This window comes from Oryzias melastigma, linkage group LG21, assembly GCF_002922805.2.
Source record: "Oryzias melastigma strain HK-1 linkage group LG21, ASM292280v2, whole genome shotgun sequence".
NCBI lineage: Eukaryota > Metazoa > Chordata > Actinopteri > Beloniformes > Adrianichthyidae > Oryzias > Oryzias melastigma.
In genome coordinates, this window is record NC_050532.1 from 1806058 (window position 1) to 1820857 (window position 14800).

Here is a 14800-nt window from a genome sequence, read left to right on the forward strand (position 1 = left end):
TTTTTTATGAATATGGAACTTTCCTAAAATAATCAAAACATTAAAAAATATATCAATTATATTGTTGCTTGAAAGTAAACCAACACAAATTTCCTTTTTCCAAATTTACTGAAACTTAGAATTTATTAGACCACCAGAAATAAACATCTTCCCAAAAACTGTCAAAAATAAATGATCTTTTGTTTCTGTTTTCTTCACAAAAACCACATGAATTGTACTGAAAACCAAACCTTAATCTTAGAAGCTCTTTGCAGGGGAATATATACCATTTATAATTATACATTGATCTTCTCTCAACTTTGGATTGATTTTGAATTTGATAAAACCTGATTTCAATTTAGCCAATTCCTTTTTGGTGTGACATTGTGAGAGCTCAAACTAAAACTATAGTTAAGATATATTTGTATCCATGTTTCAAACCCATCTAATCCATATTTAGGGTCACGTTGTTGCTGGAGCCTATCCCAACCACTGACAGGTGAAGATGATTTCTTTTTAGATTTGGTGACGCCCACAGAAAACCCTCAGGCTTATAAATTGCCAACATTGTCTGATCGATGAGGAGACCCTGACACAGAAAATAGACCAGGTCAGTGGTTTGGTAAAGGGCCCCCAAATCCCTACAAAAGTATGATTATCCAGCCAAACACCATATTGGTCTATGCAGACCTTTAATGTGATCACCACTAAAAACAATTACCAGCCTCAAGAGATGCAGCGATGTCCTTTTTGTTTGATAATTTGAGTCTTTTATTTTTTGCATAAATAGAAATAAATTTAACTAAAAATGATGCTGGATTTGAATTGCGTTCCTTTCTAACTCAAGCACGTGTGAACAGTCACATTAGGTTTAGACTGGTACATACCGCGCGCGCGCAGCCGCGTGGGCATGAAAGCTGGTTTGACACTTATCACGTGGAGCTCCGATCAGAGGCTGTTGGAGGAAAGAAAGCGAGCCAGAGGAGAGAGGAAGGGGGGGTGGGAGAACATTTCCACCTCCGAGTCCGAGTTTCTGCGCGAGTTTGCACGGATTGCTCTCGAGTGGCGCAAAGCCAAGGCGGCGAGGCGAGGCGGGTTACGAATCCCCGCAAACCCGCTGCCGGACTCCCCGCGCGGAGGGACGGAGGGACGAGCGCGCGCCTTGGACAATGGAGGATGTATACAGTTACGGCCGCAGCCCAGCCTGGGAGGAACTGGTTAGTAAAACTCAGCCCGGAGGATGTGCGACTATCAGGCCGCTTCTGCTTCTGTCACGACCTGGCTCCGCTTTTCCAGGGAGAAAAACACTCGGTGACGCGCAGGCAACTTTTCCAGCTGGAAGTTGGAGCACTTCTTGGGAAATGGTTGCCCGAACGCGTTCGTGCGCAAAGCGGGGCTTCGCGTATTTCCGTGATTTGTTAACGGATCGCTCTGAAAATCTTAAGAGTTTAGGACAGACGACCAGGCAGGTCAAATACAAGATAAAAACTAAAAAAAAAAAATCATAAACATTCTTTACAAAGACTTCTTTCTTCTCCTCAAACTCAATGTGGAGACATAGATCAGTTTATGGTGCGTGATTTGGATTAAAATGTAGCTTTATGTGTACATTCTGAAACATGAATGTTCTAAACTAACAACTTTAAGATAAATTTGATGAAAAGATTTTGAGAAAGTGTATTTTTTAGAAAAAAATGTTATAAGAAGAACCCTTTCCTCTAAATAAATGTCTGCATTCGTAAATGTCTTCTATTAGATACGTTTTCAGTCATATAGTATAATAACTATATCAACTTGAATGGATGTTTAGTAGCGCCAAACATCCGCTGGCGCACAGCTGGAGAACCAGACGCATGCGCCTCCAGAAACCCTCTTTACCATAGAGACCAGGAGGAACGGTGAGGACATGGAGGAAGGGCCACAGCTAATTCTGCTGCTGCTGCTTGGTTCGCCCCCACGACAGGAGCCGGAGAAGGGCCCCACGGTGGAGATCCATACCCACCCCGCGGGCGCAGTCACCGGCTCCGGCGCTGTGGACGAGTCCTCCGACAGCGAGGCGGAGCAGGAAGGCCCCCAGAAACTCATCCGGAAAGTGTCAACTTCAGGACAGATCAGGAGTAAGGTAAGACCACCTGACAACTGTTGCATTAGTTCAGCAGCTTTTTGCTCCAGTGACGCTCAAAGAGTGAAAAAGCAAACTGGAGGCTTTTGTGTTTGTGATTTCAAGGCTGCTACTGGGACACACAGTGAGACACTGCAGGGATGCTTCACTCTATTATTAGACAAACCTGTTGCTCAGATTTATTCAGCCACACAAGGTTTCTCATTCTCCACCATGAACATCAGGTTACTCTTAACGTATTGCATTTCTGCTTTTATTTCATCCTCCGTTTTTTATATTTCTTCTATTTTTGTATATTTATTTATATATGCCGGCAAAGGGTAGACGACAATCTCATTGCACTGAGAGAACTTGGCTTCCCTGTTGCATATGAACACTTAGAGTCTTGAATTTCCATCTCTATCAAGTGTCACACCAAAGCAGATGCAGCTGTTTTGTTTTTTAAGAGAACTGTTGTGATGTTGGTACATTTGAAATAGGGCTGGCACAAATGATTATTTTAATAGTCGACTCATTGATTATTTTTTTCCGATTAGTCGACTAATCGGCTCATGTGCAAAGTGGATGTAAAGCACACATCTTAACCATCATTAGCTTTAAACTAACTAAAAATAGATAATGAAGATGATAGTTTATTACACTTTTAATAAATCGTGCAGTCTCTGTCCTTCGTTAGTTTCTAGTATTAAAGATGAAACTAGAAAAGTTGGATTACCTTCAATAATGGTTGTTTGAATGCTTTTTGCTGAAAGTAGTTGCTGAAAATTCTGAAGCTTTTTGCTGAAAATAGTGATGCAATTGACTTTAATTGCTGCAGGGATTAATGCAAAAGCTATTTGAAAAATGTTAAATTTACAAAAAAACTGGAAATTTTGTTAAAGAACTATGAAATAGGATTGAAGTTGACCTAATTTTCTGAAAAATATGTAGTAAAATTGCTTAAAAATCCCTAATACGTGGCAGTTTTGCAAAAATATTTACTCAGTAAACTTAATTAGTCAAAAATGTTATCCTGTTGCAAAAATAGGAGCTAAACACTAAATTAGCCTAAAAAACTTCAGTAGATGCCGAATTAGCCTAAAAGCTAACACACTGATTAAATACTAGCTAAACTCCAAAATAACCGAAAACTCCTTAGTAAGCTAAATTAGTTAAAACCGTTAGCATTTTGCTAAAATAGAAGCTAAACTCTAAATTATCCAAAAAGATTAGAAAAATTGACAAGGTAAATTGAGTTGAGTAAACTGCTATAGTCATTATAGAGCAATTATTTCTAAGGACAGTCCCAGGGGATCACTATCCTGCATATCCTGCCTGTATACCCACTCCAATGAAAACTGTGTTTTTGGTCTTTTTTAACACGTTTTTGTTGTATTTTTCTGATGATGGACGACACGTACAAACAAAATTACGATTAAAATTGCGTTTCCGAGTGTTTCTGCATTTAAGTCGTTGTGAATCAGGACCAGACGAAAAAATTCTGTCTGAAAACGCCTTTACTTGTGACATAGAAACTACAATGAGCGGGCCACAGGCCAGCAGGAGTGTGTAAGCAAAAGGATTTTGGGAAATGGGGGCGGGCTTACTTCCTGCCAACTGTCCCATCCACAACTCAGAGGGGAATTTCTGATGAACTCTTGTCACTCTGGAGAAACTATGCCATAGAAAATGACACAGGTTATGTGATTTTTAATTAGAAGACCTTTACGAATGATTTTATAAAAGATCAAAAGATGATTGAAGTGGGACTTTAAGAACATATGATGCAACATGTTTTTTAGAGCTCTGAAGGTGATTGTAAATAAAGGCAGGGATGTTTTAGCAGTAAAGCACAGAAAACATGAAGCATTGGATTTCCAGAGAATCTGAATTATGTTAATTTTCAGAATTTTTAAGTTAAATAGCTTTGGTTTTGTTTACAGACCTAAAACAGCCACTGTCATGCACTTTAAAGATGATTGAATTCTCATTCAAGTTCAGAAAGCTCATATCTTCAAATAAAGTATGCTCCTTACAACCTAAAATGAAGAGGGTATTGTAAACTAAATAGATGGATATTGTTAAAATTTTACGATTCACATCTAGTCAGAGAATCCTTTTCATGGTTGCAGCACTACAGGCTGTTGTAAGGCCTTCAAAAGGGTCCTCTCGCACTCCACAAAACCATGTGTAATTTGTTTTTTCATGTGTGTTAATGTACACCTCAAAAAAACGTCCACATCTCAAACCCAAACTAAACGTATGGGTTCACAGAGAGGTTTTGGTGAGCCTGTTTATTCACCCTCACCCTCAAAAAAATCTGGTTAACAAATGGATAATATTGACCAGTCATCAGTAGATCTTCAATACTTGATCCTTTATCTGATTTATTTCACAAATCCTTATTTCAACATACTTTCATAGTGATGTAACGTTAAGAATTCTTGGTAAATTCAAAAGGTAGTGCTAGCTTTGCTAATGCCAACAGGAACATATTTACAAAATTGACATATCTTTGCAGCAGTCCTCTGTTGCCTTGGATACGCAACACCAACCTTCATATCCTACATTTCATTTGCACATGTGCAGAAGTAAAACCATGCATTACAAGTGGATAACAGTTATATTGGCCTTATATGGATCAGTCTACATTTGTTAATCAGATATTTTACCATCCGGTTGCTGAACATACTGTTTCCATGGTCACAAGACACATCTGATAACACAAGAAATCAGACAAGGGTTTTGTGTGTTTGTAAACGAGCTCAGTGACTTCTTGGTTTTGAGATTCACAGAAATGCTCAACAATTGAGCAGCATCATATTAAGAACTGTTGGATATTAAAAACAGTGTTGCAGTGAGCACTACCCCTGGGGTTGAAGACAGGTAGACTACACTCAGTTGTGTTTGTGCAGAAGGTGTGTATGACTGTCTTTTTTGCAGAACATCACTTTATTAAAAAAAAAAAAACAGTCAAGGTTTCGAGCTAAAGCCCTAATGCTTCTCTTCTGTGTCTAGAAGCTTCAACAAACTTCTTTGGCTTATTCATATTCTTATCATGAAGTGATTGTTTCCACACTATGTGGCAAAGGAACATATCAGTGTCTTTACAAAAACTGCCAAAAAGAAACTTTTCTAAAGGGGAAAAGACTCTGAGGTCTACTTGGTGACTGTAGACATTGAAACCTTTGCACACACAGGATGCTCTGGTGAAAAATAAAGATTCACACGATACTGCCAGATCCTCTGGACTGTAGTCTTTAGAATGGTAGATGATTCCTGATGTTTCTAAGCTCCAGTACCAGTCTGAGAGTGATCTGTAGAATGAAGCTTTGAGTTGTTTCAAATGCAGAAGGGAAACGTCACGATCTTAAGATTGTGGTAAATGCTTCAAACTGGTTTGAGGTCTTTGAGTGTTGATGGGTTGGAGGTTTTAGCTTTACTGAGATGACTTTAACTGAGGTGGTACAAAGATACAGAATCACAAGTTTTTTAAAGACCCACTCCAAAAAATGTGCCTCGTTTCCAGAGAGCGGTCCGGTAGGGACCAGTTAATTCTGGTGAGTATTTCCACTCAGTTAAGCCTCGCTTCCACTGAGCAGTTTGTTTTCATGGTGCATGCGTGGTGTAGACGCTAGCGTGTCATTGTAGTGCAACGACTAGAAAAGCAACAAGAATGGAGGTCATCCAGCAGCTCGTCTTTTTCTTGCTTTACTTTTTGTACTTCCTGTATAACAGGAATTGAATGTTGTGTGAAAGAAAATAGCAGACGGCTAAGAAGAACATCACCGTAAAGAGGAAAACGGTAATGCTAGCTTAGCGCTATTTTGGTGCTTTCTAATTGGGTGGCAAAAGCAGCTCCGCCCCAACAGTCCCGTTCCATTTTCTATTGATCTACAACCGATAGGGGCCCTCAAGAGATATGGTTCGGTACTGTTTAAAGGCCCATTTTACAATGGAAATGCTCAGAATACCGGACCGTACCATATCGGACAACCCAGTGGAAACAAGGCTATAGATCCATGTACGTCTTTGTTTTCCTCGTCTGAGCTGGTATCTAAAGAGTACGGCTGGTTAGCTCCAATATTGCTCATTATTGTTTTTTCCACCAGTCTTGTTAAGTTGGGGGTGTGATGGGCTGTAAGCTAGTGGGAGAGCGCATAAACAGATGAAAGATGGGAAGTGGGGGCGGACTTACTCTACACCAACAGCCCCGCCCACAAGTCAGAGGCAAATTTCTGATGTACTCCTGCCACTCTGCAGAAACTATGTCCTAGAAAACAAAACATTAAATTAAAAGACCTTTGAGATAGATCAAAAGATGACAGGAGTGGGACAGTACATTTTTTTGGGTGCAGAATGAATTTGTGGATAGGTGAGCACGTTTTATGTTTGTGAAGCTGGTCACTCGGGAGAAAAATTAATTGATTAATAAAGATGCATGCTCACTTCAATTCCACAAAGGCTTTTAGCACATATGTCCACTTTAGTGCTTTTGGGTTACACAATGTTATGTTAGGTACTATTTTGCTTGTTTTTTTGGCTCTTGACTTATGGTGTACCTTCAGTTTAAGTTCTGTCGTTTAGCCCTTATTTTAGTCCATAGTTTTTATTTATTTATTTTTTAATATTTGTAAATGTACGATTGTCTGCAGCTTTGTGGCACAGACATTATGTTTCAAGTTCTTGGTTTTTATGTTACGTTTTAAGTTTGTTTATTGAATTAAACTCCAGTTATGTATTTATCATTCTTGACACACTTCTAGTCCAGATTTACACGCCAGCTTTCATTTTCTTAAGCCTTCTATAAATGGATGATTTTGAAATAAACAAATCTTATTCACATTTTCCTATTAAAAACCCTGGATTTTGATTTGCAACTCAACACTTAATGAATTAAGGCTGATGATGCTTCTAAAAAAAAAAACCCTCCAGAGCTTTTCTGTTCATCTACAATGAGCTCACTCAATGTTTGGTCACAGATGTAGTATACATGGCTGCTGCTTTGAACAGCATCAGGTTACATTTCTGGCTGCAGTGACATACTGTGTCGAGTGGCAGGAGTGTTTCCATGGTAATCCCCAGCCCTTATGGCTGGACGTATCCAGGCAGTTTTCCAGTCAGAGTTGTCTCTGGGCTCAAAGGTCAAACATTTTCACTAATGGATTCCAGTTTTTGCTTTTCTGGGTGAGTTAAGGTTTACAAAGAATCTTTGACGGATATCACACTAACGGTGCATGTCATTTGTACACAAAACTGTCAAAGTTACGGGATCACTACATTTAAAGCAGATTATTGCATATAAATTCACAGAAATCAGTTCGTTTCAGTAAAGAAAAAAATCTAAATTTATTCCTAAATATAATTATTCTTAGTGTGATGAACGTCTGTGCTGCTATTGCTTCTACGTCATTCTTATTTAAAGGATTTTTATGTGTTTTGGATGTTAAAACAAATTTCTACTGTCAGTCTTCTGATAAAGACATTCTAATCCATTGGAAAAGTTTACTTTGGAAGTTCTTTCACCACAAAAGCAGAATCTCAAGAAATTAAAAAGACCCTTGTTTTAAGAGAAATAAGCTTATCAAGAAACATTTTCAATAACAAAACAATCTTAATTTGAGAAAACATGTCTTAGTGACTAGATTTTTTTTTGTAATAATTGTATTTTATTAGACAATTTTTCTGACCCCATTGCATTTTTTTTTTTAATTTTAAAAGAATATCTGCCTTTAAGAAAAATGAGTTTCTTAATGGCCAATTTTTGCAGTGTATTCCAAGGTTTGCACATTCGTGATTTACAACATTGAAAATGTAATAACTTTTTTGTAATAAACAAGGTGAAAACATTCATCCAAATTCTTACCCACTACCAGAAAAGAGACATTATTGACTGTCACTTTATTGGTAGATTTATTTAGCCGTCAATTACTCAAGAATTCACAAAAAACTAAACATAATGGCAAAAATCAACAGTGACTGAATACATTTTTAGCATAATGTTCAGATTCTGAGCACTGACAAATGTTGTCTACTAGTAGTTATATTGGATTATATAAAATTTTCCTGTAAACTTGCTGCAAAAACATTTCTAATGCCAAAAGTTTATAAGACAAAATATTTTAAGATATTGCAATATTGTAAATGATCAAGTAGCCCACCAGGTCATTAAAATGTTGTTACATTTCTAAGAAGAGATTGTATTTTTATTTCTTCTGTTTTTGTTTTAATTATAATCTAGTTTTTATCGTCATTAATGCAGAAGATGCAGCAGATAAACCTTTGGCCAAATATATATTACCTTAATGTTGTAGAATATTCCAATTTTCAATTGATAATATGACAAAAATGTTTTAGTGCAAATCAAAGATGCAAAAAATCATCAAGAGATTTAATCGATTTTATTGTTTTAGCCTCTAAAGGAAATAAAACCTTTTCAAATTTTTGTTTTTAGTCTCTTGGAAAAAGTTGTAAATTAATTTGAAAATCATTTAAAAAACAACTCATGAGGTCAAATACATGAAAGAAATGTCAGTTTTATCAGATATCTCCAAAGCGGAGTAGGAAAGATGACCAAATGAATAAAATTACTTTAGGATTGCTTAATTACAAATAGGAGTACTCAAAAAAGAAAATGAATCATTTAAAAGTAAACAAATCATCATCTAAAATAACTAGAAGGACTGACTTTTTATTTAATTTAATGGCAATGCCAGTATTTTCCATTATTTTGATGAAACATTTTGCAGATTGCAAATATGTCGATTTGAAAAAAAGTGATTTATTTTATTTTATTTTTTTTATTTAAAACTCATCGGGATTAAAACTTTTATTATAACTCGTTCATCGCAACAGTACATGAAAACAAAATAAACTGCATATGATATTTTAAAACATATAAAAATAAAACATTTTAACATTTTTTTAAACAAATGTATGTATTAACAACTTCTGGATTATAGTTATTTAAAGTGGGTCCAGCCATTATTCTATTTAAGAGTTTGAACTTTTCTTGAGGGTTATTCCAGGTTGCAGATCCTGCTGCTTCTGACATTTTAAAAGCTGTTTTTTGTCATGTACTTTTGACTCATGGAACTTGGATCTGAAGCTGATTTTGTAAAAAATATTTCTAACATTTCCAGCAGACTTTCAGATTGTACCATACCAATGAAAAAAACCCAGAGGACAAATAAGTAACTCTGGTTTCCAGTAAAAACAAAAAATCAGAAGTATTTATAAAACAGAGGCTTTGTGTCTTTCTCTCACTTTAGATATCCAAATAATTGGAACATTTGTTATCTTTCACAAACACCATTTCATTTCTGTAATCTTTACAATTAGTAAATAAGGAGTAAAGACAATCTCGGTTGTAATTAGAGTCCAAAAAAATCCCAACATTTCACAAAAATGCTGACTTGATTGGATTATTTATGCAGCATTTAAAAGGTCCCTTTGACATCTTTTTGAAAAAAGCCCTATGATGACTGACATTGAAAGCAGATTTTACTATGATGGTCATTGTGATATACTATAAAACTGAATTCGGTATGTATTCCACTTAAAAAAATGAATATTTATCATTTTTTGCTACATTAGACCAGATTTAGACACATCTCCAATTGTTTATTTTTTATTCAGTTTTGTTACCAATGATAAAAATAATTCCTTAACCACCTTTAATGGCATGGGCTTTTGTTGTGCAAACTGCAATAAAAAGGACAGAAGGGTAGACAGTATATAGAGAACTAGACAGATTATCCCCCTCCCGCCTTGCATTCCAAACAGGAAGTACCTGCTGGCTCCATAAGGCCAAAATCCCATAGACTTCTATTGTGAAAGAAACAGCTAAATATTTGTCAGGATAACCATTCTTTCGCTGTCGTCTCTTTTTAACATCTTCTTGACAATCCTATTTTTTTAATTGATTATTTTCTTAATCACAAGTCATTCAAGTTATAAACTGACCAATCAGATGCCTTAGTAAAAGTATCTGGTGCCCCCTGGCCCCACCTCCAACATTCAAAACATTTGATTGACAGATTTTCCGCTTTCGGTGGAAGGGGTGTGGCTTTTCAACAAGGTCACTCCCGATCGGACCTATTACTAACATCGTCTGATCCCAAATATAGAAATCCGAACTGTCAAAAAATTACAACTGAATTGACTTCATTTTGTTGGAACCGGAGGTAAGGCATTTTCACAGTCCAGTTCTCTTATACAGTCAATGGTTTTGACATACATCTCTAGAGTGAGATACAGTTAGATAATCTAGTGGTTTAAAAAATGTATTTCTGAATCAAATGATTGAAAAACAGCAATAATATGTTGTGTATTCTTTCTATACAGCCCAGGATCTATGACCCATTACCCGGTCCGAGTCCTGGGGTTTGGTTTACTTGCTTGCATTTCATTGCTTTAGATTCTCGATGACATAGCATCCTTTGAAATAATGTGATGCAGAATAGATTTTTTTGTTTGTTCAATCTCTGTCAATAGTAAAAAGGCAAACAGAGCTGGTATTTGCAAAGCTATCGCTGACATCAGTGATTGTAGTTTGATTCCCTCTTGACCTGGCACAGTTGTGACTTCCTTGTTTGTTCCATCATCACACAGCCAAGAAATGGGTGGGAAGTCACACATTTTACATCCGATTAATTAGAAGATGAAGCAAAGCCACAGAGGGAGCAGTAATGGGTTCATGATGAACTGTGTTGGGATGTTAAGGTACGACTGTGGGGCTGGTCTATTACCATAAAGCATTTTCCAACTCAGTTTTATTGTTGTTTCTGGCTGTCATGAAAGACAGGATGAGGGTCTGTCCTGGTCTCCATAAAGGGAACTCCTGCTCTGCTTTGATGCAGCAACCGCAGCTGCTGGATTTATTTCAGTGGAGTGTGGCGTTCTTCATCGAACGTGGCCGTGGCGCCCTGTCAGTGGCCTGGTGGGGTGTGGGTCTGAGACACACGCTCTTCAGGTTACTGATTTACAGATTTTTCTTTAGCACAGGACCGGCTTTCAGTTTTAACTGTTTCACTGAAGAAAGAAATGGTACGCAGAGGCAAGATGTGGGCTATTTATAGATCACTTCTGGCCTACTTGGCAACAGGAAGAAAGCAAAGAAAGGAACTACACAGAGACCGAGGAGGAACCAAATGAAACTCCCGTCCAGCTGAACAGAAGGAGTAAAGTTTAAAATATTCAAAGGGTTTAACTTTAAACAGGCTGGCTCAAATATTCGAAAAGCCCAAATACTCTGTGTATTCATTTAATGCTGCAGCATTTTTCCTGAAAGACCCAGTTAATCAGAGTAAAATCCTGTTTCAGATATCTTTGTTTTTCTGGCGAAGCCTTTCGTGGTCAGGTGGTTGCTCTCTGTCCACCGCCACACAATAAAAGCTGCTCCCTCTCCCACATTGTTCCCATATTTTGTTATTTTCCGTTACAGCCATGGCTCCTCAGCAACACAGAGCAGATACAAGCACAGTTTGTTGATTTAGAACAGCATTTTTATGCAGCAAACATGTCTTTTGTGTGTTAATTATTAATTTCTTCAATTTCCTTTCCTTTAAATTACGTGTGGAGTTGAACTTTCTGTCTCCTTACCTGCGTGGTTCTTCCTGGTGTAAAGGTGTGGTGGAGAGTAGAGCTGCTTCTCATGCAGAAAAGGAAATACCCACCATTGGAAACTGCTTACTTATTATTTTCTTTTGATTGAATATGCATATTTTTAAAATAATGATTTAAATGTGCATTTATTCAAGATCTTGATAATCTGATAATCTTGATACGATCTTTATGTCATTGGTCAGTATATAGACCTCACTTTGGTTTGTTTTTTTATTCTTACGTCAGTTTGATTTTATGTCTCGTTCTATGTTCACTGTTAATTTTACTCTGTTATTTTTAGTTGACCTCGTTTTCAAATTTATTTAATTTGTGATTTTGATTGAACCCCGTATTACCAAATCCAGGACTCCACTTAAAGGGTAACCAAACTCTAAATCAAGTGCTGTCAAATTTTGTCAAGTTAAAATAAACTTGTTTAATTTTTGAAAATATAGTCAATAACCGCCCCCTACAGGTTGAAACAAGGTATTACATTTGAATTTCGTGATTGGCCAAACCGTTTTAGCCCTTTGTCATTTCAGAAATCTCACATCATTATCTGCAGCTCCAGTAATGATAACGGTCCTGTTCTCCAGCTCCACCCCTCTGACTTGATTTTCACATTTCGGCTGTGGGCGGAGTCAGCCTCCAACTTCCCTGTTTGGTTACCTTTGAATTTAGCATCACCTTGAATGAAAAACGCACCAAATAAGTTAACATTTCTGTAGGAAAATACCTTACTATTTAGAATGGATTTTCTGTATCCCCGAGACTGCAACATTTTAGTTTCAGTTTTCATTGTATTAAAAAGCATACATTGGGGCAGAACAGTATTTAGTCAACAACCAATTGTGCAAGTTCTTCCACTTAAAAAGATGAGAGAGACCTGTAATTGTCATCATATACCTCAACTATGAGAGAGAAAAGTGGGGAAAAAATCCAGAAAATCACATTGTCTGATTTTTAAAGAATTTGTAGTGGAAAATAAATATTTATTCACCTACGAACAATCAAGATTTCTATCTCTCACAGACCTGTAACTTCCTCTGTAAGAGGATCCTCTGTCCTCCACTTGTTACCTGTATTAATGGCACCTGTTTGAACTCGTTATCTTTATAAACGACATCTGTCCACAACCTCTTACAGTCCCACTACAAACTCCACCAAAGAGCTGTCTAAGGACACCAGAAACTAAATTGTTGACCTACACCACATGGAAAGACTGAATCTGCACCAGAAAAGCAGCTTGGTGTGAATAAATCAATTATCAGGAAATGGAAGACATACGAGATCACTGATGATCTCCTTCCATCTGGGGCTCCCCACAAGATCTCACCCTGTGGGGCCAAAATGATTACTAGAACGGCGAGCAAAAATAATAATAATAATAATGGGTTGGATTTATCTGTGCTTTTCCAGACGCTCAAAGCACTTACATTGTGTATCCATTATTCATTTACACCTCATTCATACTTGGTGATGGTAAGCTACTACTGTAGCCACAGCTGCCCTGGGGCAGGCTGACAGAGGCATGGCTGCCAGTACGCGCCAACGGCCCCTCTGACCATCACCGGAACATTCATACGCATTCACACACCAGTGGAGCCACACTGGGTTAAGTGCCTTGCTCAAGGACACAACGACACTTGGCTGGTGGGAGCCGGAATCGAACCGCCTATCCTTCGATCATTGGCCGACCCGCTCTACCACCTGAGCCACTGCCGTGCATGTATTAGTGAAAACGGTAACACTTTAGATTAGGTGCTGCAAAATACTCAATATAATGGTTACAAACATATTTAGCTAGGATTCTATTATTAATAGGATACCTTTTTTTCTGTCTCTTTATATGAATTTAGATATTTATCTTGATGTTTTTGTAAAATAAAGAAATTGGTCAGAATATTTAGTCAGTAATTTGATAGCAGAGTAGGGTCAAAGTAAAATCAAACTACAAATTTAGTAATTCAGATTTGTTTTAATCTAGGCTAATAACCTGCTGAATGTAGGTGCAGGAATGGATCAGAAAACTTTATATGATTCTGTTTACAATCCATAAGACAACAGCTGTTTAATCTAAGTTAGTTTGGAGAGCCTTTTTTGTAGTTCTGTAGTCTAATGACTTTATTTACTACAGTATGATCCAAAGTTAAGGACCTTCTGCGATGGGAAAATGTGTGTTTTTTTTGTTTTCAACATGTTCTTGTAGCATTTTTCTCATGATGGAGGACATGTTTAAAGAAAATGAAGCTTTTAATTGTCTTTCTGAATACATCTTTAATCAAATCGTGGTGAATGAGGAGAACAAAAACATGTATGTCTTTGTTCTCCTCACCTGAGCCTGTATATAGATCTAAACTGTACGGCTGGATAGCTCCAAAATTGTACCATGTTAGCTTGGGGCTCTGAGAGACTGTAAACAGAGAGCTCTCAGTAAAAGGAAGGGGAAGGGGGCCGGGGTTGCTCCACTTCAGCTCCACAACTCAGAGGTGAATTTCTAATGAGCTACTTTCTCTTTACAGAAGCTATATCCTAGAAAACGACACAGTTTTTTTGTTTTGGACTAAAAACGTCACAATCATAATTAAAAGACCACTGGGAACGCTTTTACAATAGATCAAATGATGACCTAAGTGGGTCTTGAAGAGTAGAACAGACTGTCAGGATCTAGTGGGTCTTTTCCTCTCATGTCTTGCCATCCCTGCACTCTCTCCTGACCCCATTGATTGATCATTGGGTGCAGCTGGATCCTGGAGTATTATCCCCAGAGCATTATCGCCCAGTGATTTTCACCCAAGCTAAAGTATTTACATGATTTTCAATATGTTGCATTTTTCTGAGTGTCATTGGTCCCTGGATAAAGTCTCATGTCCCAGGAATGGATGGACCAAAGGCCAAGTCTCCAATACCTTTATTTTTTTTAGGAATTCTTTCTTCTCAAATTCCTACTTTTTCCGTAATTTTCAAGCATGTTTTTAGGCTCTTCCTATGTTTTTATTTTCCATTTTGTCACATATAACACAGTTAATAAAATAAAACTACTCTAATTCATCATGGCTTGTAATATTTGTCTGATTGCTGAAAGCAATCAGAGTATAAGATCCTACAGCTTTA

The 14800-nt window shown here is 37.3% G+C and overlaps 1 protein-coding gene across 1 annotated transcript in view; it reads left to right on the forward strand.

Moving 5' to 3' along the window:
* Window positions 1–913: 913 nt before the first annotated feature.
* dgkh (diacylglycerol kinase, eta) overlaps window positions 914–14800 on the forward strand; it is an 81473-nt gene continuing 67586 nt past the window's right edge. Inside the window, exons 1-2 of the mRNA XM_036209763.1 lie at window positions 914–1196; window positions 1943–2101. Coding sequence (XP_036065656.1) covers window positions 1149–1196; window positions 1943–2101 — 207 coding nt within the window. The 5' untranslated portion in view covers window positions 914–1148. The remainder of the gene's footprint in view (window positions 1197–1942; window positions 2102–14800) is intronic.